Source organism: Gymnodraco acuticeps, unplaced genomic scaffold (genome assembly GCF_902827175.1).
Source record: "Gymnodraco acuticeps unplaced genomic scaffold, fGymAcu1.1, whole genome shotgun sequence".
Lineage (NCBI taxonomy): Eukaryota > Metazoa > Chordata > Actinopteri > Perciformes > Bathydraconidae > Gymnodraco > Gymnodraco acuticeps.
The window spans coordinates 2,974,789-2,996,535 of NW_022990441.1; the positions used below are offsets into that span (position 1 = coordinate 2,974,789).

Here is a 21,747-nt window from a genome sequence, read left to right on the forward strand (position 1 = left end):
TTTCCAAATACAGATGACATTTTTCATATCGTCAGCTGCCGTGGCTGATACATCTAAATGTACCTCTATGGGTGGTATACTAAAAACAACTCTGCAAAGTGATGAAAGAGCGGGGAGGAATGTGTAAAGTCTGCTGTTGCTGAACATTATTCAAATGTACTGACATTTCTAAATACACCCACCAGTTTATGTGAAACCTTCATTTATCAGTGAAATTGTTTATAAAGCCTGCAGCGGCTCTGTCAAACAAACTGAAAAGCTGGCAGAACTGATTCAGTGATATGTCAAATACATTAGAAGAAAGAACGGTTTAACAGTTGTTAAAATAGGAAAATGACTATCATAAATAACTAATAAATTGACGTCTTGAGATATCTTGTTTTAAACAAAACGATAATTAGTTTATCATCAAATCAGATTAATCGAATCCTTGCGACAGAAAAGCTGGAAATGTGGTATACTAGTTTATACACCTTTCCTAATGAACTTTCTGTTGATCAACAATAAGACATGACTTAAATTACATGTCTGACTTAAATTACCTGTATGCCTTTCTTTGTCAAGCCTTGAGAATGTCCTTGCACTTGTTCTAAGAGGTGGTCTGTGTTTGTGGCTGAAGAGATCATAATGTTCCCTAACCAGCTTTAACATAAACTCAGCTGCTCCTGTCCTACTGCCTCAGCTGGGGAGACTTAATTTGGAGCATAAGGAAAATTGCGTTGCACCTGCATTTGTGAGGCTGCTAGGGCAATGTTTATGACAACGTATTCTATTTCACAGACATACAGTATTGATCAGTTTCTTCTTCACTAATCAACAAATAGACACAACTCTCTTTTGATGCTGGTATCTTGTCTTTTCTATAATGCAGCAGCACTTATCAGCGGAGGGCCACTCTATTGTTTATTGGCTTTCCGGTGCTGTGACCACATCTATTCTGCACATGAACCACCCTGCTCTCCTGTGTCACAACAACAGCTCTGACTCTCACTGGTGGTCTGTAAGACAATCTGACACAACAGTCTGAGCCATCAGGGTCAGTTACAGGTCTGGCACGGATCCTACAAGCATGTGTATATGTTGGCACACACCAGTCAGTGAGGCTATAGATGTATGGACTCAGGTGTGTGTCTGCGAGCTGTAACTCGAGGTTGATAAGCAGACAAAGAACCAGGGGGTGATGAGAGAGGAGTGTCAGCGGGTGGATGCTCTTACCATGATGAGGCCGGTGGTGATCGGGTCGTTGCAGCCATGGCACAGCTCCCCGAATTTGGCCCAGTAGTCCTTCTTGCAAAAGAGCCGTCCTTCTTTTTCATAATACCAGTGTGACAGTGAGGCGCTGCACTCACAACACCTGAGGGAAGAAAAGACAGAAAAATAAGTTAAGCAACAACTTTAAACCTTTTTATGCCGAAAAGCATAGCCTATAATCATTAACTATCATAATGATGTTTTGAAAATGCTAAACTGACATACATCATCTGTATCTACAACACCTCCAGGACAGTGAGTGAGGTTGTTATTGTGTTGATAGAATATTATGTTGTACTGCAATCTTTAAATCACACTTTAACACTTGTAATGATGACACCCCGCAGTGCCCCAAATTATAGCTCTCATCAATAATATAAGTCCCTTTGTGGATCTATCTCACCAGCACTGCTGAGGTGGATCAGACAAATGAGATCACACCAAAACACACAAGCGTGACTGTTCTTCTAAACATAGTATATGTCATGGTAGAGGTAAGAACACAGAAACAAAATAACTCATGTCATTGCAGTCAACTATAACAACAAGATTTTCAGAGCAGTCTGTCCGGTATAGAAACATCATCAACCAACATCAATCAGTATCAGAAGTCAAACTTTATTTAAATGTTTTAGTTGGATAATAAATGTAATTTAGCTTAGCATCCTGGTGTTTGTTTTTGACCTACAATATAATTAAAGATTGCTGTGTTGAAATGGACATTTCTGTTGTTTTATCAGATTTTAGCTACTTAAATTGTAATAAATGTTGCTAGAAACTGCAAATACTTTTTCACATAGGCTAACTATATCTTCTTAACTTTATAACTAGTTCCTTCTATCTTCTTAACCTACCCGAATATAATGGTAGCATACCACTATATTGGTAACAGTTATCAAAATAAAAGCAAGTAGCTAAAAATCATACTCAGGTCACAGAATTCCAACCTTCATAAGTGAGTAAGTAATGTAAATAAAAAAAACATCAACTAAAGAAATTATACTGTGTGTGTCAATCTGGTGACTGACTCATCAGGTGTTGAAAAGGGAAAAAGCGATGTTCAATGGTTAATGGCTGTTAGCCATCAGCGCTCACTAACGTTAGATTTCCAGAAAGTTTGCTGGTTAGCATAGCCTAGCTCAATATTGACATTACCTTCTTAATAAAAAATAAATCAGCATTTCATCATATGAAAATGGCTCATCATGCCATCTCATGTTTTTAAGCAGTCTTGAACACTTGTAGGCCTTCAGTTCTCCAGAAACAATCCACAGCATAAATGTTTAGGTATTTTGGTAAGACTGAGTTTTCAATCTTCATTCTGTACAGACAGTCTGATAATAGACACCATTAGACATACTCATCTGTAAATATCAGTCTGGTCTGTCACTAGAGTTAAAATGCAAGCTGCCTAAAAAGTCCGGTGTGACGTCAGCCTGATAAACATCAGATGCTGGCAGACTGAAGGGCGATGACAGAGAGTTGGAGACAGACTCAGAATGATAATATGGTGACAAAGAGCCTTAAGGGAGGATATGACAGACACATTTTAAGTTCGCTAACAATAGAAATAAGCAGACAAAATATTCTGCAGATCTGGTTTGATATTAGAAATAATCACGTCAAAGCAGACAAGTAAAGGTAATCCCGGGATGTTATGAAAGATGATAATTTTTATCAAATCCAAAAGGATTTTACAATATAATTTAACTCATTATTTCTTTTTTAACTCATAATTTGTTTCTCTATGACTTACTGCAGACATATCTTCATGCATTTGTCGACGTGCATATTCTCTGCATCTGGCCATGAATCAAAATGTGTGCTAATCCCTTTGCCTATATTAAAAGCATTTCTGTATATGTGCGTTGGTGCACATGCATCTGCTGCTTGCAGGCTTGTATGTGCTTGTAATCTGTATAAATCTGTCTGTGTCTAACGGCCATGACTAAGTGAGTGTCTCCACTCCTTCCCAGTGGAGCTTCCCTCCATCAGCCAGCCGTCTGGCCTCCTCCCAGCTCAGGAGGGCTTAAACCCAGGGCTGTTTGCTCTGGAAATATCAAGAGCTCGAGCAGAATAATTCACTTTTCCCTGGTCTCATGTCAATGTCCTGCTGTTGACTCATATTCTGGCCGAAAACCTAATGTTTTTTTGCACGTTAGGTTTAAAGAAATCCCCAAATAATAGTTCATACATTCCTCAGGGCAGGTTCCCATTTTTGGAAACGTTTAAAGTTAAAATAAAATAATGCTTTTAACATTAAAATGACATGAACACTTTGTCCTTGTGTCACTTATAAACAAACCTAGTGCTCTGACCCGAATCTGTGCGGTGATATGTTGCCCATTCTTTTCCTCTTTATCAGATACTTGCAGTTGAACATGTCAAGTTGTAGTGAACATTAATATAATCAGCAGAAGTAGCAACTCTGTGACTTTGCCCAAGGTGTTGCAACTACTGTAAGCCTGCCTGCCTGCGCACACACACACACACACACACACACACACACACACACACACACCCACACACACACACACACACACACACACACACACACACACACACACACACACACACACACACACACACACACACACACACACACACACACACACACACACACACACACACACACACACACACACACACACACACACACACACACACACACACACACACACACACACACACACACACACACACACACACACACACCACACACACACACACACACACACACACACACACACACACACACACACACACACACACACACACACACACACACACACACACACACACACACACACAACCTTGCAGCACATGCAGACACACACAGGAAACTGTATTTTTTAGACAGGCACCCCCTCTCCTCAGCATCTGCATGCAGAGCTTCACTGCAGCTCAGCAGATTGGGGCAGAGCTGCTTCCCTATGCAGCATGTTTGGGTGGGCATGGGGGGAGGAGGAGACTTGGAAGTGGGTCAAGGCTTCCAGAAGACGTCTGCAGCATCGAGCCAGGAGCTACTCAGCTGTCATGGCTTTCTGCCATCTCAACAACTGCTTTTTACTGCACACACACGCATCCTGCAAACCCCTGCTGGGGCAAAGTCATACCTGGGGAGGATACACACATGTGCACATAGATGGGTTTATGCACACACACACAGAAAAAGGAGGGATCTTAATACTCTACGGTTCAGTTTATACATAGTGAAACCTCCTGGAGCAGATCTGGGAGTGGCAACAGAGTATTAAAGATATGAGTGAATACATTATAGACTCCCAGAGACCCAGGAGACGCCACATCTCTGCCTTCAGGACATGAATCTTATCTCAGAGGTGAAGGAGACAGGCAAGCACGGTTAAAACTCAACATTTACAGTCATTTCTTAAAAAAATCTATGCTTTCTCCAGTTAGCATGTGTTCAAATTTATTTTTTTGTGACTGTTGGTGTGTGCATTGGCACGGATGCTTAAGAGGATTATCAGTGTGAAAGACTCAAGAGTCTTTGCCCACTCTGCTATGATCCTCCCAAAATCTAGCAGAATACGAGGCTTAGCAGCCCCTCACTCACACGCTCTGTGCTCAAACCGCACTGTGAAAAAATGAAAATGTAAAGTAACATTCCTTCATCAAAGCAATCTATAATCGTTAAAAGAAAAACAGGATGATCAGACATAAATAAAACCCAAAAAGAAGTGAGAGGGAGCAGATCTCAGACACCATGAAATCCTGCTGGATCCCTGAGGGTCCGCTAACAACCAATGACAGCGAAGATGAGAACGAGAGTGGGGATAGTAAATCTGCAACTGTCCCCCTTCCTGCTCAAATCCCTGATGGAATTAGTTAAGAGTGTCTGGGGGAGTAATACATGCCCTTTTCCAGGTCAAAAGGAGAGAGCCTCCTCCCTGGCCTCTCACCTTCCTCCCTCTGTGTTCACTAACATTCGACTGCAGCAGAGTGCTGTCACAATCACTTACTCTATCTGGAGCCTCTGTAACCTCAGACGCCTATTTTCATAGACTTTTGTCTGCCAGGTCAGTGGTTCACAACCTGGGGGGCAGAACCCCTCCAATATTTAATAAGATATTGTAAACTTGAAGGGTTTTTGAAAGAACAATCCAGAAATAAAAGTCTGTGTCATCATGGCAAAATGCAAATGTTACATTTCAATATTGAGTTTTTCTAGTTTTTGCAACCACTCAAAGAGCTTTTACAACAAAAATCTGTATCCACCAGTTCACATTCATACAGAGGTATTTTGTTATCTGACATTTATAATCTTCACTGTTTCTTGTAAGTTAGTAGATAAGTAAGTAGACACTGTTTTTTATTTTAGAGGTCAAAAGGCAAAAGGGTTTGTGATGAATCTTAATGTGAATGAAAACACTTTTAAAATAGTAGTTCAGTACAAACACAGAAAAGTGTGTGTGTTTGATTGAAATAATCTAACAAAAATAAAAGGAGTTTTTGTCCATCCGATTAAGTTCACAAGTTTTTCTTAAGTCCAAGGTAAGGTTTGTTTGGATAAGCGGTTCTCGATAAGCTGCATTTCCAGAGGAAGTAATCAACCAAACAGACTCTGTTTTATAAAATGATGGTATGCCAGATACATTTTCCATGTGCTGGTGTTATTAGTCTGCTATTAAACACATGTATTACTGCCAGTGATATGTTCTCATTGGACAGTTTCATGATGTAATGTGTTTTCAATGACTGTGCATACTATTTATCAAGCTGGCAGTCTGACCCGGGTCAATGCTTGACTTGATTCATTAGTCCCAGTTTATATTCATGACCTAAGGAAAACAACATCAGGTCTGAATGAATGAAGGAAATGATATTCCCTTAGGGACTGAACGACTAAACTGTAAATACGTTACAATCATTTCATATTAATGACTTGCCACAACTAATTAGAAATAGGCCTCATCAGCATTATGTCACCCTTCATGTTCATCAGATACAATTATAGGTTTTTTGTTTGTTAATGGGGGTTAAACTAAAGCAATTGATTAATAGTTTCAGTTAAAACAGAAGACAATCTGGAGATGAATCAATAACAGTTGAATTAGGTTGAGGTCACACAGAAACACACACGTGGTCAGGGAAATGGCAGATATGCAGATGGACAATTCATTATTAATAAGATCTAAATGCTTCCATTATTTCAGAAGCCTGTTGCTAAGCAAGCAGAACTCTGTGGTTTAACATTTCAGCTGCAGCTCAAACATGAGTCTGCCCTGCAGCTGCTCAAATATCATTTTTACAAGGTTGAGTTTATATTTTGTAAAGGTTTTTAAAGAAGAGTACATACCTGTGTGTACTCTTGGGACTGACAATTATTTATTCTATTAACTTCTTAACAAATTATCTTGCAATAGTTTGTGGTTTAGTTTGGTTGTTTGTCAGCAGGAATCAGGGCTGGGCCAAGGAAGAATCTAATACACTTTGATGCAGATGCTGATTTATCAATTGGAAACAGCATTGACAGAAAAGTGCGCTCTCTGAGTGGCCATTACGCTTCTTCAATTAATTAATTGACTGTTGGTCAATAACATGTCAAACTAATATTGAGTAAAATCCCTTATCTTATACTGTAGTCCAATCCAATCCATAGCACATAATAAAAACAGAGGGTTTACCAAAGTGCTTCACACCAAACACAACATTATAATAAAATATAATATTATAATAATAGATAAAAGGCACACATAAGAAAAGATAAAAGGATAAAAGGCACACATAAGAATTAATACAAGGTACATAAAGGCTAAGGACAGACAATAAAGGCATACAAATCGATAAAACATAGCTCAGACTGACTCGAAAGCGAGGAAAAAGAGGTGGGTCTTTAGACGGGACTTAAAAGTTTGGAGGGTGGGCGACAATTTGACATGGGGGGGGGGCAGGTCGTTCCAGAGCCTGGGGGCGCTGAGAAGGCTCGATCTCTCCTGGTCTTTTTCTTGGTTTTAGGGACTACTAGCAGCAGCTGATCGGCCGAACTCAAAGCCCTTAAGGGGGTGTACACCTTTAGGAGGTCAGAGATGTACTGAGGGCCCATTAAGCGATTGAAAAACAAACAATACAATCTTAAAATGAACTCTAAAAGGAAGCCAGTGGAGGGAAGTCAGAATTGGTCTGATGTGCTCATGCTTGCGTGTTCCTGTAAGCAGCCGATCTGCAGCATTTTGTACCAGCTGCAGGCGTGCCAGCGTGGTCTGGTTTAGGCCGGCATAAAGTGCATTACAGTAATTTAGACGCGTAGAAACAAAGGCATAAATTACACGCTCAAAGTCTAAAAAGGATAAAACCGGTTTAATTTTAGACAGGAGCCTCAAGTGATAAAAACTGGACTCAACCACAGAGTTTATCTGTTTATCTCATTTAAAAGCACTGTCGATTTTGACGTCCCAGATTTGTGACCATGGGTTTTGCATACGGTTGCAGGGAACCCAGGTCAATGGAAGGGACATCACCATTTGGTCCAAATACAATGACCTCATTTATGTTTAAAAAGTTTAGCGCCATCCAGGCCTTTAAGTCATTAAGACAGTCAACCAGGGGCATCAGAGAGCTGGTGTTTTTTTTTTAGGGGTAGGTATATTTGGGAGTCGTCCGCATAAAGGTGGTAGGAGACGCCATGTTTTCAAAAAATTAGTCCAAGGGGGAGAAGGTATAAGGATAATAAAATGGGCCCCAAAGTAGAACCTTGGGGAAATCCACAGGATAGGGGGGCAGAAGAGGATGTAAAGTCACCAAGTCTAACAGAGAAAGATCTCTGGGACAAATAGGACCCAAACCACTCAAAGGCAGTGCCCCTGATACCCACACAGTGCTCTAGATGAGAGATAAGGATGGAGTGGTCAATCGTATCAAAGGCAGCTGTGAGGTCTAAGAGCATAAGGATGGCAGAGTCACCAGAGTTTGTAGTAGCCAGGAGGTCATTGAATACCCTAGAAGGGCAGACTCAGTACTGTGTGTGAAGCACTTTAAAACCGGACTGAAAAATATCGAACATATTGTGTGCATGTATAAAAGACTGCAGCTGTAAGAGTATGGTTTTCTCCAATATTTTTTAGATAAAAGGAAGCTTAGCGATGGGTCTGTCATTTGAGAAGACAGAAGTGTCCAGATTTTTTATTTTTTATCAGGGGTGCCACAACCGCTTGTTTGAAATAAACTGCCACAGAACCGGACTCTAGGCTGCTATTTATAATATATGGACATTAGATCCAATAGTGTCCCATATCTCTTTGAAAAGTTGAGGAGGGACTGGTTCTGTGGGACAGGATGAGGGTTTTAATTTAGTAACAATGTCACTGAGAGATGACAACGACACAGCCAGGTCCAAACTGCTGGAAGACAGCAGTGCATGTGATGTCAAAGGAGGGGTCAAAAGAGGGTGGTTAGATACAGGCTCTAATAGTGGAGATCTTGTCTATAAAATAGCAGAGGAATGTTTCACAAACCTCAGTTGAAGCTTCAATACAAGTGGATAAAGGAGAGTTTAACATAGCATCAATGGTTTTAAAAAGAACACAAGGTTTGTTTAAGTTACTAGAAATAATATCAGAAAAATAACTCAGATTCAGCTCTGGGGCGCATGAATTTCAGGGGAGCAACAATGTCAAGAGCTCCAGTGCAGGTAGAGAGAAAGGCTGAGGTTAATTGCCCAGTGTCCAGGGAGTCAGAGGACATAGTATCAGACTGGGCTAAGTTTACAAATGCAGGGGAGAAACTAGTAGCAGTGGAAGGTTTCATCATACGACCGTGACGGACAGGAGCGCATGATTTAAGACTATGACAGGGCAGAATAAAATCAAATAACACAGGCAGGTGATCTGATAAAGCTGCATCACACACATTGACATTTGAAATGGGCAGACCATGGGATAAAACTAGGTCTAAGTGTGCCCATGCTCTTGAGTGGGGCCAGATACGAAGTTAAAAGCATCTACAACATCGAGAAAGTCTTTAGCTATTGGCTTAGAAATACAACAGACATGCACGTTAAAATCCCAGACAATCACAACGCTGTCATAGTTTGTCACGAATCACGATACCGGCCAATAGTTCAGAGAACTCCTTTATAAAATAGTTGTTGTACTCGGGCGGGCGGTAGACCACCGCACATAGTACAGGATTAATCTGTCCCAGCTCAAACAGGCTCAGTTCAAAGGAGGAGAATGAGATAGACGGTGTGGGTTTGCAGTATAAACTGCTCCTAAAGACCGTCAATATACCTCCTCCACGACCCGTGGTCCAGGGAGAATTAATGAAACTGCAGTCCGGAGGCAATAGCTCTGTAAAAGCAGCAGACATCCAGTCTTATTTTGTTCACCAACCAATTTTGTCGTAAACTCCAGTTTGTCCATTTTTTTTTCCCCCAAAGAAAAACAGTCAGCTTGAAATGACCACTTGACATATATTCACTATTTTTGTACAATGAATCGATAAATAGGTGCAGCTTTATTTGAACAAAGCAGTGTGTAAAAGCTCTTATATGCAAACATGCAGCTCCTATATTATATTTATCTCAGTGTGACTTGTTTCAAGATGAGCCCTTAAAGCCTCACAGTAAAATGAAACCAAACCAGAGCCTCCCACACAAACCTTGCTGACCATCCAGTTCTGGTCAGCATTTTGTGTTTGTGTGTGTGTGTGTGTGTGTGTGTGTGTATGTGTGTGTGTGTGTGTGTTTGTGTGTGTGTGTGTGTTTGTGTGTGAGGGCCACGGGTCATTAAATGACGTGTGGGCTGACACGGCTGCAGGAAGCAGAAGGAGTGAAAAGGAAACAGTGTGTGTGTTCTGGTGGAGGTGCAAGCAGGTTCACTATCAACGGACAGATGCAAAGCTGAAAGGTTTACGAGGAGCCACACCTCTCAACACAAACCCCCCCAACACACACATGTGTATGTCCTCATTAATTATTAAGTCTTCCATCATCTGTGCCAAGCTCAGAAGGACATCCGTCTCCTTTCTATCTGCAAAGACAGCAGAAATGCTTTTGAGTACTTCTGATCGATAAGCCAATAATACACCGTTCTGCTTGTGCCTTCCAGAAAAAAGAAAAAAAGAAAAGAGGATTGGACAATAAACGTTGAGCGTATCGAGTCTGATGGAAACAAATGTGTCTATTTCATGAAAAAGTGCTCAGTTGATGTTACTGTCTCTGCAGGATACACAGAAATCCTCACAGACAAAGAAAATACAACCTCTGAGAAAGAGACAAGGGGTTTGTGTGTAAGACACACACACACACACACACACACACACACACACACACACACACACACACACACACACACACACACACACACACACACACACACACACACACACACACACACACACACACACACACACACACACACACACACACACACACACACACACACACACACACACACACACACACACACACACACACACACACACACACACACACACACACACACACACACACACACACACACACAACACACACAGGGGTGAAAGTCAAGCTGAGGAAATGGCAGACTGTCTGGGGGAGACCCCTCTCTTTTCCTCTCAGAGGAGACATAAATAGACGGAGATTCCTGGTCCAGTCAGTGCCAAGATTTTCACCCCATTTTATTTTAAAGGATTAATGTACAGTACCTGTGTGTTTGTGTGTGTTACACTTATACATTAGTCAACTATTCAATTATCCGCCAACTATTTTGATAATAAATTATTGATTTGACTCATATATTAAGAAAAAAAGGTAATAAATATCATATTCTTAAATGTAAATATTCTTCCTGGTTTCTTTACTTCTCTATGACAGTAATCTGAAAATAACTAAATAAAAAAATTGACGACATCACCTTTGAAAGTGGGACATTTTCTATCACCACTTTTCTGGTGATAGATTGAGAAAATAAGTCTCAAATTAATGAACGAAGAAAGTAATTGTTAGTTTCCCTTTTGTGGTTGGAATCTCCCTCTCAAACACACACACACACACGCGCACACACACACACTCTCTCTCAAGGACATTCATCTTGTTCCCACGAGCGCCTGTTTTTGTTCCCCTTGTTGTATCCTCCCCTCCTCCCACTTCTCCATGGCAACACAGAATGCCATAGCGATGATGTCACCCTCTCATAAAAAGCATTACCTCTCGCCAACCCCCACACCTCTCTCTGTTCGGGTTCGAAACCCAACAGCCAATCAGGCTTCAGTGTTTTCTCTTGACCTTGGCAAACAGAAGCTCTGCATCATTAACCCCTGAGGAACGTTTTGCTACAGTTAACAAACTAAACCACAGAAAAAGAGAGCAGGGTGTGCATTTTAAACAGTAGCTAAAGCCGTGCCCCTCTGCAGTTTGGCTCTGCGTTTGCTGTGGGAGAGAATATCTTTATTAGTGGCCCGGTGGTCCATTCAGAGGGTAAACAGGAGCGCTGGCAGGCTCTGGGTCAATGATGTGCACGGCAGCAGTTTCCTTTGTGAGCGTTAAGCCGCCCTGACTGACGGCCTGTCAGGACGGAGGGGTCCGGGCCGTCTCACTTGTTCCTCTGAGAGGAAATGATAAAAAGGTTTCAGCGAGCTCTGGGAACCATGCTGAGTGTTGTTCAGCAGAGACAGCAGATTTCCTGTTCATTATCAGGTCGCTTTCACAAAACAGTTTAGAGCGTTGTCTCCAGCAGCTGAGCCACAAACAGAGGATAGTGACACGCGAAGGAACCCCGGAGGGTGAATCAACCCAGAGTCAGTTCAGGTAACCGAGTTCCAGACCCATTTAGGGCTGAAATAATTAAATATGAGTGCAAAATGAATGCAGTATCAAATAGGCTTTTTCAGCTTACCAATTACTGAAAACAAAGCAATATCACTCAATATTTTCATCTATAAATATTTTCACAAACAAAGAAATCTATTTCTTACTATTTATAACATTTACCTCTGAACATTTATAAATGAATACATTTAATTATACTAGTGCCTTTGGTTGATATGCTGCTATTAATGTGTTCATTACTGCTTTCATTCAAATGAAATTAAATGTAGTCAAATGTAATGAAATGTACTTTTTAAATGTTGGCCATGAGGGTTGTGCAATAGGTCGTCATTGTCAGTATGTCCGTCTGTGTATTGTGTTTGTTCAAACGGTGTATGACTGATATGTGTATGTCTCTTAATGTCTACTATGTTTGTATATGTACATGTATGCGGAACTGCAGGACGGAGTCCAGAACAAATGTCCTTACGGGGACAATAAAGTATATCGTATCGTATTATAACATTTTTAAGCCTTGCTAACTGTCATTCTACTCAAGTATAATGAGAGTTATATTCTTCCTTTACTGTCTTGTAAGGTAATTTAAAAATTATTGCATCGCACTTGTTAGCAAATATGTGTGTTGCTGAATATCTCAAGAATTAAATAAAAATGTTCATACTGTAGACTGGAACCGTCAAATATTGTATGCATCAACGTTTGACTGATAAAATATATTTCTTTCCAATTAAACCAAAGATTAAACGTCTCCATAAGATGTCATGTAGTTGAGCTAACATCTGAACCAATCAGCAGGGGACCCGGATCCAAGAGCTGAAGTTTTGAAATCAGTGGAGAGAAACTGTGGGGCCAGAAACTGCAGCCTCTTTGCTTCGACAGGTTTTTTTGTCCCTTTGTTAACATGATGACATAAATGTCTTGACTAAGGCAGACACAAATCTGTCAAAGGTTGTCTCAAACAAGTCTATTGAAATACAGTCAAGGTAATTCAGGAGTAACAGATTAATGTGTTTATAGTCTTACCAGACACAAAACACAGCACAATGGTTTGTAGTGCTCACAGGAGGACAGCTATTATTACAGCAACTATTTCATTATTCATCACAACGATCTTGAGGTAAATGGTAGAATACAAAAATCGATATAAAAAATGATCTTTCAGCATCTTAGGCTGTCTTTGATTGATCACCGCAGCACAGTGCAGGCTGACTTCACTGTGTGTCGTAGCACAAACGGAGCCTCGTGGAATTCAAGAACGACCTTTAATGTTTGACTCAAGCCAACACAGGAGTCCTAAAGGTGCTTTAATGTCAACAGATTTATGTTCAAGACGCCGGCGCAAGCTCTTGAGTTTTTGCAAGTTGAACTTTGTCAGTGGGGTAGACATTATAATCTGAAATACTAACAGGTGGAACAGATATCAAAATCATCAAGTTCAAAGGAATCTAATATACTGTGCTGAAAGGAAAGTAACTTTCAAATTCAATGGTCTGATCCAGAACACAGCTTGTGACAATTGCTGGTTTCCAAATTGAAGCATTTAGTTCAGAGTTCATGCTTACATTGTATGAAAGTAAGTATGAAGTATGATACATTTTCTGAGTGCTAACAAAGCTTGTTTTTGCTTACTTCTAGTGAAACGTTCAAGGTCAAATATAAAAAGGGACAGGACTCACAAAGTAAAGAGAAAATTGGAGCGTTCATCTTTTTTTCTATAATCACACGCAGGGTTTAACTCTGGAGTTTATCTAGTGCAAACCGGAACAAAATTGAATTTTTAACATGTGATTAAAGTATTGTAGCGAGAGCCAAAGGTTGGCGCTCGGGAACAGGTGATTAATCAAAACAGAGGACAACTCCTTTTTCCTCTCTGAAAATGTTATCAGCAGGTTTGAACCCTGGTGACGTACGGCCGAGGAAGAAGAAGATGAGTTCTTGGAGCAGACGCACAGCAAAATGTCACTGGATGAATGTAAAAGAAGAACACCAATCAGAAGGTCAAGCTTGAATCAGAAATCTAACTGACTTTAGTGCAACAATGACAGGCTACAGTAGATAAAATATTGAATATATATATAAACGTTTATGTGATGGAATAGAGGTCAAACAACAGAACAGGACTCTTTTCTCATGATACAAGATACAATTATATGTATCTAGCTTACAAACAACATGGTTAGGGTTGGGAACCGAAACTCGGTTCCAAATGAGAACCGCTAAGAAAATACTGGGTACCGGGTACCCATACAAAATACACAATTTCGGTTCTGCTTAACACTTCCTAAACGCGGTAGACCCGCGGCGCAGACGGTGGAATACAGGGGGGACTGGCCATCTGTGTGTTCTGGAGAATCACAGAACGGCCGGTCGTCAGCGGGAGGTTGATGGCGGGCACCGCCGTTCATTTTTTAAAAGGCATCATGTAAGTTGCGCTGACAGGCGACAGAGGTCCACAGTTTCCCCGCAGCGAGGCTCCCCCGCAGACAGTTCACGAGCTCAGTCACTTCATAACACCAAAGATGGATCGCGGTAAACGCTCTAAAGTGAGGCTCCACTACACTAAAAAAAGAAAAAGACAAGGCATGCCACAGGCACAGCTCAGTTAAAATAAAGCACAGCTATTGTGTAATACATTTGTATTGCATGTATTTTTTTTAAAGCCTAAAAGAATAAAGATATTTTTGTTATCGAAACATTTGACGTTTCTTTCTTTTATAATTTTGGAATCGAAACGATAAGAACCGGAATCGATAAGCAGAATCGCAATCGATACATTTCAGACGATACCCATCCCTAAACATGGTACATGTCGTGTCAATTTGCATTTCACAGCCTGAAGAATCATATTATTACATAAGAGCTCAAACGAAAGAAGTAGATGTGTAGAGAAGGAAAAGTTTTAGGTTACAAAATTCTATATTCATATAAATGCTGGGAAGAATTGTAGGAGCAAACACAATAGTGGTGGCTTAAAGCCCACCTCTGCTCCGCGCCGTCCTTTAGATGAGCCTGGTCAGATTTAATAAAAGAAGGAGTTCAAAACACCGGCATAAAAGTTATAACAATAACCTGATTTTAATACAGTAAAAAACACAATACGAAATACAGAGTGCCCTGTAACAGAGCACTCCGGGCTCCCCGCTCTACTGCCGTGTGATACAGATATCGGGACCAGCCAGTCAGAAACAGGGAGCATTTTGCATGAAGAAACAACAGTATATATGGACATATTTGGGGCGGAGATGTGTGTCGGCTCTTCCGTCCCATTTTACTCCTAAGCGAATCAGAGTCCGTGGGGAGGAGTTTGGGTCGGTTGCTCACTCCCCTAGGTGTTCTTACTGTTTGGATTCACTTTGGGTCGGGCCCAATACAGCGAATCAGAGTTCTGGGAAAAAGTATTTTTCTTCTGAACAGAGCGTGACAGCCTCGGAACTATACAAGGTCAGAATCACTTTTTATCTTATACCTGGGTTAACTCCTTTACTTTCCCAAGAAAGATTTCACACAAACTATTCCTTCCCAAACAATCAAACATTGTACACAGATATATTGGTATCAAACATTGTACACAGATATATTGGTGCTTGGGATTATATTGGCCCCAGAAAGAACCTTGAAAAAGAACATGTGTGTGTGTTAGTGAGGGGAAGTGTATGTGTGTGTGAGTGCTGATAAGCGGAGGCGTATGTGTGTGTGTTGCTGATATCTCGGTCAAGGAGTTTATGTGTGTGTGCTGCATGGAGACAGGAGGTGTATGTGTGTGTGTCTGCTGATGGGAAGAAGTGTATGTGTGTGTGTCAGGGTCTCTGGGTTATGGAGTATAAGTAAGAAGGTTTATATATATAGGATTACTTTAAACAGTCCCAAATAATACATGTTCACTTCAATACAGTTCAAGATAATACCTGTTTACTTTAATACAGTTTAGAACAATATCTGGGTGCTTTAGAATATACACTGTCTTTACTCTACATTAAAGGCTGTGGGAAGGTGCATTTTGTATCTTTCATTTAGACAGACAGGCCGTGTATAAGACTATACAACGTTTTGATAAGATGCATCTCTGTCTGAAAAACCAGCAGCCTCTTCGCTGCACAGTCATCCTTGAGTATTTTTACTCACATAAACAGACATATAAGATGGTTAACAACGATGATATATAATATAAGGAGAAAACATTCAACGATAACATAGACAACCCTGTAGATTTGAATGAAGAGAGTAATTTAAACAATGAATGACGTTTTCGTGCTTTACATGTATGTCATTTTAAGAGCTTCAGGGTGAAAACATGAGGGGAAGTGAAACAGACAGTCAGCTGATCCACCTGACTGATTACACAGACACACAGCGTATTATCAGGTTAGTAGTATTTAAGACTTTGGTTAAGCAGTAAAACAAAAAAGGCAATTTTTCTAACAACCTTGTTTTAGTGTCCAAGTTGTGAGGATCTAATGCTCTTCATGGACTTGTGTGATTGTATATTTAATAAATTTAAGGTTTTGGACATTATAGACCAAATTATTAATTATGAATCAAGACAATTGCCCAACTAATCCATAATAATCTTTAGCAGCAAATAACTTAATACCTTAAACTTAAAGGTGGGGTAGGTAATTTCGGAGAAACCAGCTCGAGTGCGCTAGAATTTGAAAATACACAGCCGGAAAAAATCTGCCACATCCTTACAGAGCCCCTCCTCCAACACACACGAACGACACATGACCAATGAGGGCACGAGATAAGTTTGTGCACAGATGGAAGGCTGACAGGCAGGTAGGCCATCCAGTTACTTTAGCTGGACCGACATTTTTTAACCCAATGATTATACGAATAGTCAGAATAAAGGATTTAGAAAAAACGGTTGTAGCCTCATTCTACAAAACAGACACATTTTATAAACAAGACAAAAAGTCCCCAAAGTTATCAGTCTGATGTAAAGTGCAAACGTCTAAAGACTCTTAACAAACTCCATCTACTAAAGAGGACCATGTGGTACAGCCAACGCCCCAGAACAAGTGATTAAATGTTGCTTACATTAAGATTGTTTTGTATAAATGTAACTTGATAAGGCCTGATCAACATCATCCTTGTAAACTCTACACACACTCAGCCACGTTCTGTCATCGCTTTACTTACTTTCTGAGTGTCTTCTTGCTGCGTTGGTTCTTTGCTGACACGTCGCCCGTGGGAGCAATGTCGCTCTTGTTTTGACGGACAGAAGAGAGACTCATGTCAGCAGCTCTGAAGTTTAACTCCACCAGCAGCACTGTCACAACCATCAGTGTCTCTCTCTCTCTATCTGTCTCTCCCTCTCTTTACCAGTCTCTCCCTCTCTCTCTCCCTCTCTCTACCAGTCTCTCCCTCTCTCTATCTGTCTCTCCCTCTCTCTATCTGTCTCTCCCTCTCTTTCCATCTCTCCCTATCTGTCTCTCCCTCTCTCTATCTGTCTCTCCCTCTCTCTATCTGTCTCTCCCTCTGTTTCAGTCTCTCCCTCTCTCTATCTGTCTCTCCCTCTCTCTATCTGTCTCTCCCTCTCTTTCAGTCTCTCCCTCTCTATCTGTCTCTCCCTCTCTCTATCTGTCTCTCCCTCTCTCTATCTGTCTCTCCCTCTCTTTCAGTCTCTCCCTCTCTTTCAGTCTCTCCCTCTCTTTCAGTCTCTCCCTCTCTTTCAGTCTCTCCCTCTCTTTCAGTCTCTCCCTCTCTTCCTCTACTTCCTCTCTCAATGCAGCTGGACAGAGAGGTCACACTTCTTCAACAACTATTTCCTGTCCTCTGCCACTCCCACGTCACGGCTGTCTATTTATTATTATTAAACACATTTAAGACACCCCTGTAATGTGAACTCCCCGTTTCCTGCACTTTTCAATTCACTCAAAGATTCTGGCGGCACCAATCAAATGTTCCTATTATCCATCATGCATTAAACTCTTGCACCTCCTCTCCACTCATTTAATTCACGACCTCTTAAAACATATGGTGCCTGATATAATTTCCCACAGCCCAACATGATGCTAAAGACTTCTGGATTTATTCAACACACACCCAGTGTGTAGCCAAAGATATTTCTGTTTGTATCATATATGATAAGAGCAGGAATCTTGTATATGCCATTAGGAGCAGTGGAGGAGAACATGATCACGCAGTATTTGAGAATCTAGTGACAGTTTGAAGAAAAAGTCATTATTAAGTTACCAACTTCTTCTCTTTTTAAAAAAAAGCCTAAAATCCAGTCACAACAAAGACTAATTCTAATTCCACCGTTAATAAACTAATGTATTAATTCTTGCAGCTAATCATCACTCAAATGACCAAGCTCCTTACTTGTGATTATGTGTAACACCTCATTGTAAATAAGCATCTATTTAATATGATACTCTAATAATCACAATTTTGCCTTTTGTTTTCACTGTCCGTTCGCTGTGGGAAGAATAATGGATTTCTGATAATGAAAGCTTTAGCGCAAGTTCAATAAGGAAGACCTAACATGAGTCACTTACACGTCACTCTATTGCTCCCTTCCCCCCTCATTAAATACGAGGGCGTCACCCCTCAGCAGCCAATTGCTGCACAGGCTAAATTCCTTAAATACCTGCTCTTCCTCCCTGTCAGTTGTCATTTCAGGTGACTACACGCCGTGGTAGCACTACAATACTCCTCCTCGTGAGAAAAACCGTAAGAAACAATTAGCTCAAGATGTTCAACTTGGACAATTCGGAACACGAACCTTCTCTGGAAGTCTCCGATCCCGGTTCGGCTCCCCACAGCGGCTTATCAACAGAGGCAGACTTCCTCATCGCCCGGCTCCTGCAGCAGGGCCTCACTCTCTCTCAACTCCGAGAGCTCTCGGACCAGGTCTCCAGCGTAGCTCCCCAGTCCGGGGCAGCAGCTCCAGTCAGCTCCCCAGAGAGCAGGGCGAGGACGCGGCCGCAGCAGTAAAAAAATAAAAAAAGGGCAGGAAGTCGAGCCCTCCAGGACCCCGTCCGCCTCCAAAATCCACCCCTTCCCAGGCTTGCCAGTCCGGGAGCGTCACTAACACACCCCTTATGGAGAGTAGCGTGACCGGCTCCCTGCAAACCCTGGCTAGCTCCATGATAGCTATCGATGCTCGCCTCCAGGCCCTGGAAGACTCCGTCACAGGAGCTTCAACTTCCGTTGCACTCAGGTACTAGTTTTAACGAAAATGTTTGCACTCACCCTTACACAGGGTTGGGTCGTAACGGAATAGATATAACGGCGTTACGTAATCAGAATACAAAAAATCAAGTATATTCAGCTGGTGTTACATTTGAAAAACGAGTAATCTGAGTACAGTTACTTTCGTAAACCTGAAGTGAATACTTATTGGAATTATTGGTGGAAAAGTTTCCTCACAATATGTAATATTCATTACCGGCAGAACCGTGTGCACACTGCACAGCGCTGCAGCGTGTCTGTGAGCGAGAGATGCAGCGTGTCTGTGAGGCCCCGCCCCGCACGCAGATGAGAGAGAGAGAGTTCTCTTTCAAAATATATTGAAGGTAGAAACGGAGATGGTTAGATAAAACGTGGAAGATAACGTTTATGTAGCATTTATTTATTGTCGGAATGATGACATTTATAATGGGATCAAATCAAACTGAATGGCCTGCTGCTGCTGAATGCATGGGGCAAGTAACTGGGAAAAGTTTTAAAAGTTATTACATCGTTTCAGATAATAAATAATAATGATAATTCATTCCATTTAGGGGCGCCTTTCAAAGCACCCAAGGACACCTTACAATGCATAACATATTCCAAGGAAAGGTTTCAAGACAGTACAAAGAATGCAGTCTGGGTGAGTTTGTGCGGTGCAGATGAGAGAGCTGTCCAGAATGACACTAAGATGTTGTGTTTATGCTCTTCATAAGCCATTAAAACAGTAAAATACGTGTTTCCCGTTCACCAAAACATACCCATCTGTTATGGAAAGAAGTATTCCAAAGAAAAAGAAAAGAAAAAAGAAAAGATAAAAAGAAGAAAGAAAAAGAAAAGATAAAAAGAAGAAAGAAAAAGAAAAGATAAAAAGAAGAAGAAAGAAAAGGAAAGAAAAGAAAGTAATCTAAAAGTAATCTGCCACCGGTACCGGCGGGGATTGTTGTTAGTTTCTGATGCGCAGAAGAAAAATCTGGCCCACCCTATATTTTACAGGCCCACCCTAAAGTACATTTCTGCTTACGCTACTGGTCCGCACAGCAGCGTGCGTCAACGTTGGCGGTCGGCGTGTCTGAAGCAACAACCAATCACATGAATCTCCCGCCCCCGACATACAAAGCAATAGCAACGTTAAAACGAAGTAAACTGGAAAAAATCCCAACAGGCGAAAACCTACCAGTTTCATCCACTGTCTCTGCCACCTCCCTCCATGCCTCGCTCCTCTGGTTCGTATCCCGGTAGATGAACAGAGACTGATCATACAGCACCGGGTGATTCACTACCGCTATAATGAATTTCCCCTCAAATTTTTGGAATATGAGGAATTACCTGCGTAGTCTCTCCCAGCATACACGCGGTCTGATTGGCTAGCGCTTGTACTGGCAGATTTGCATAAACGGGATTTCATTGGCCGACGCTTCTGCCGAGGCGCCAGAAGTTGAACATTGCTCAACTTTTGAAGCGAGCAACGCCAGCAACGCTCCACGTCGCTTCCCAAAATACAGTTCTGCTAAAAGTGACGTCACCCCATTCAAAGTGAATGGGCAGAAGCGTTTGGAAGCTTTAACGCACGCCACCGTGTGGACGGGCCGTCACAGTAGCTCTGCGCCAGGAACATCGTGAAAAAAACATTTTGGAATATCACCCCTCCACTCCCATTAACATCCCTCAGCTAGCAGCTGTGCTATCTACTCACCCAGATTCCGTGTTTGTTGACTATCTCCTGTCAGGGCTCTCCCAAGGCTTCAGGGTAGGGGTCCTCCCATCTCCCACAGTGACTTTCGTAGCAAGAAACTTACAGTCAGCCGCTAAAGAACCCAACATAGTTTCCCAGCTCATCGACAAAGAACTTCTCAAAGGATATATAATCGGTCCTTTTAGCTCCTCCCCCTTCTCAGTGTTCCGTTCAAATCCCATCGGAATAGCCACACGTAAATAAAAAGGCTGATTTTCGATCTGTCCGCTCCCCGCTCCGGCCCATTCTGCAGCGTCAATAGCATCATCCCTCCAGATCAGTTCTCCCTTCACCTTGCTCAGTGGATAATGCAATAAAGATGATCAAGTTCACAGGGCACGGAGCTCGGCTCTCCAAAGCGGACATTACCGATGCCTTCAAAATCATCCCCATTCATCCGTCTCAGTGGAACTTGTTCGGTATTAAGTGGGAGTCCAAACTCTATTTTCGCCGTTCGCCTGACCTTCGGGTGCAGAAGCAGCCCCTGCATCTTCAATTCCTTCTCGGAAGCGCTCTGCTGGATCCTGCTGAACATCGTCAGAATCCCCTCCGTCCTTCACCTACCGGACGACTTCCTCCTCATTGACCCGCCACAGGACAGCTCAGGGATCTCACTGGCCAAGCTTAAACACTGCTTCAGGAGTGAGGTGTCCCTCTCTCCAAAGAGAAAACGTTAGGTCCCGACACACGCTTAGAGTTCTTAGGCATCATCCTCGACTCCATAGACATGAAGGCGTCTCTCCCCTCCGTCAAATTGCAGCGCATCCGGGACATCACCAAGTCATACTGCGAGCAACAAGTTATCACAAAACAACAGTTG

General features: G+C 41.7%; 1 protein-coding gene across 2 annotated transcripts in view; it reads right to left on the minus strand.

The window, feature by feature from the left end:
* The window catches only part of limk1a (LIM domain kinase 1a), a 57,730-nt gene that overhangs the window by 26,130 nt on the left and 9,853 nt on the right, over positions 1–21,747 (minus strand). Inside the window, exons 1-2 of one of the 2 annotated variants that reach the window (XM_034225492.1) lie at positions 17,159–17,371; positions 1,216–1,354 (exon numbers count right to left, since the gene is read on the minus strand). In XM_034225492.1, coding sequence (XP_034081383.1) covers positions 1,216–1,354; positions 17,159–17,301 — 282 coding nt within the window. In that variant the 5' untranslated portion in view covers positions 17,302–17,371. Of the gene's footprint in view, positions 1–1,215; positions 1,355–17,158; positions 17,372–21,747 lie in introns of those variants that run through there. The other variant, XM_034225491.1, reaches the window with a different exon arrangement.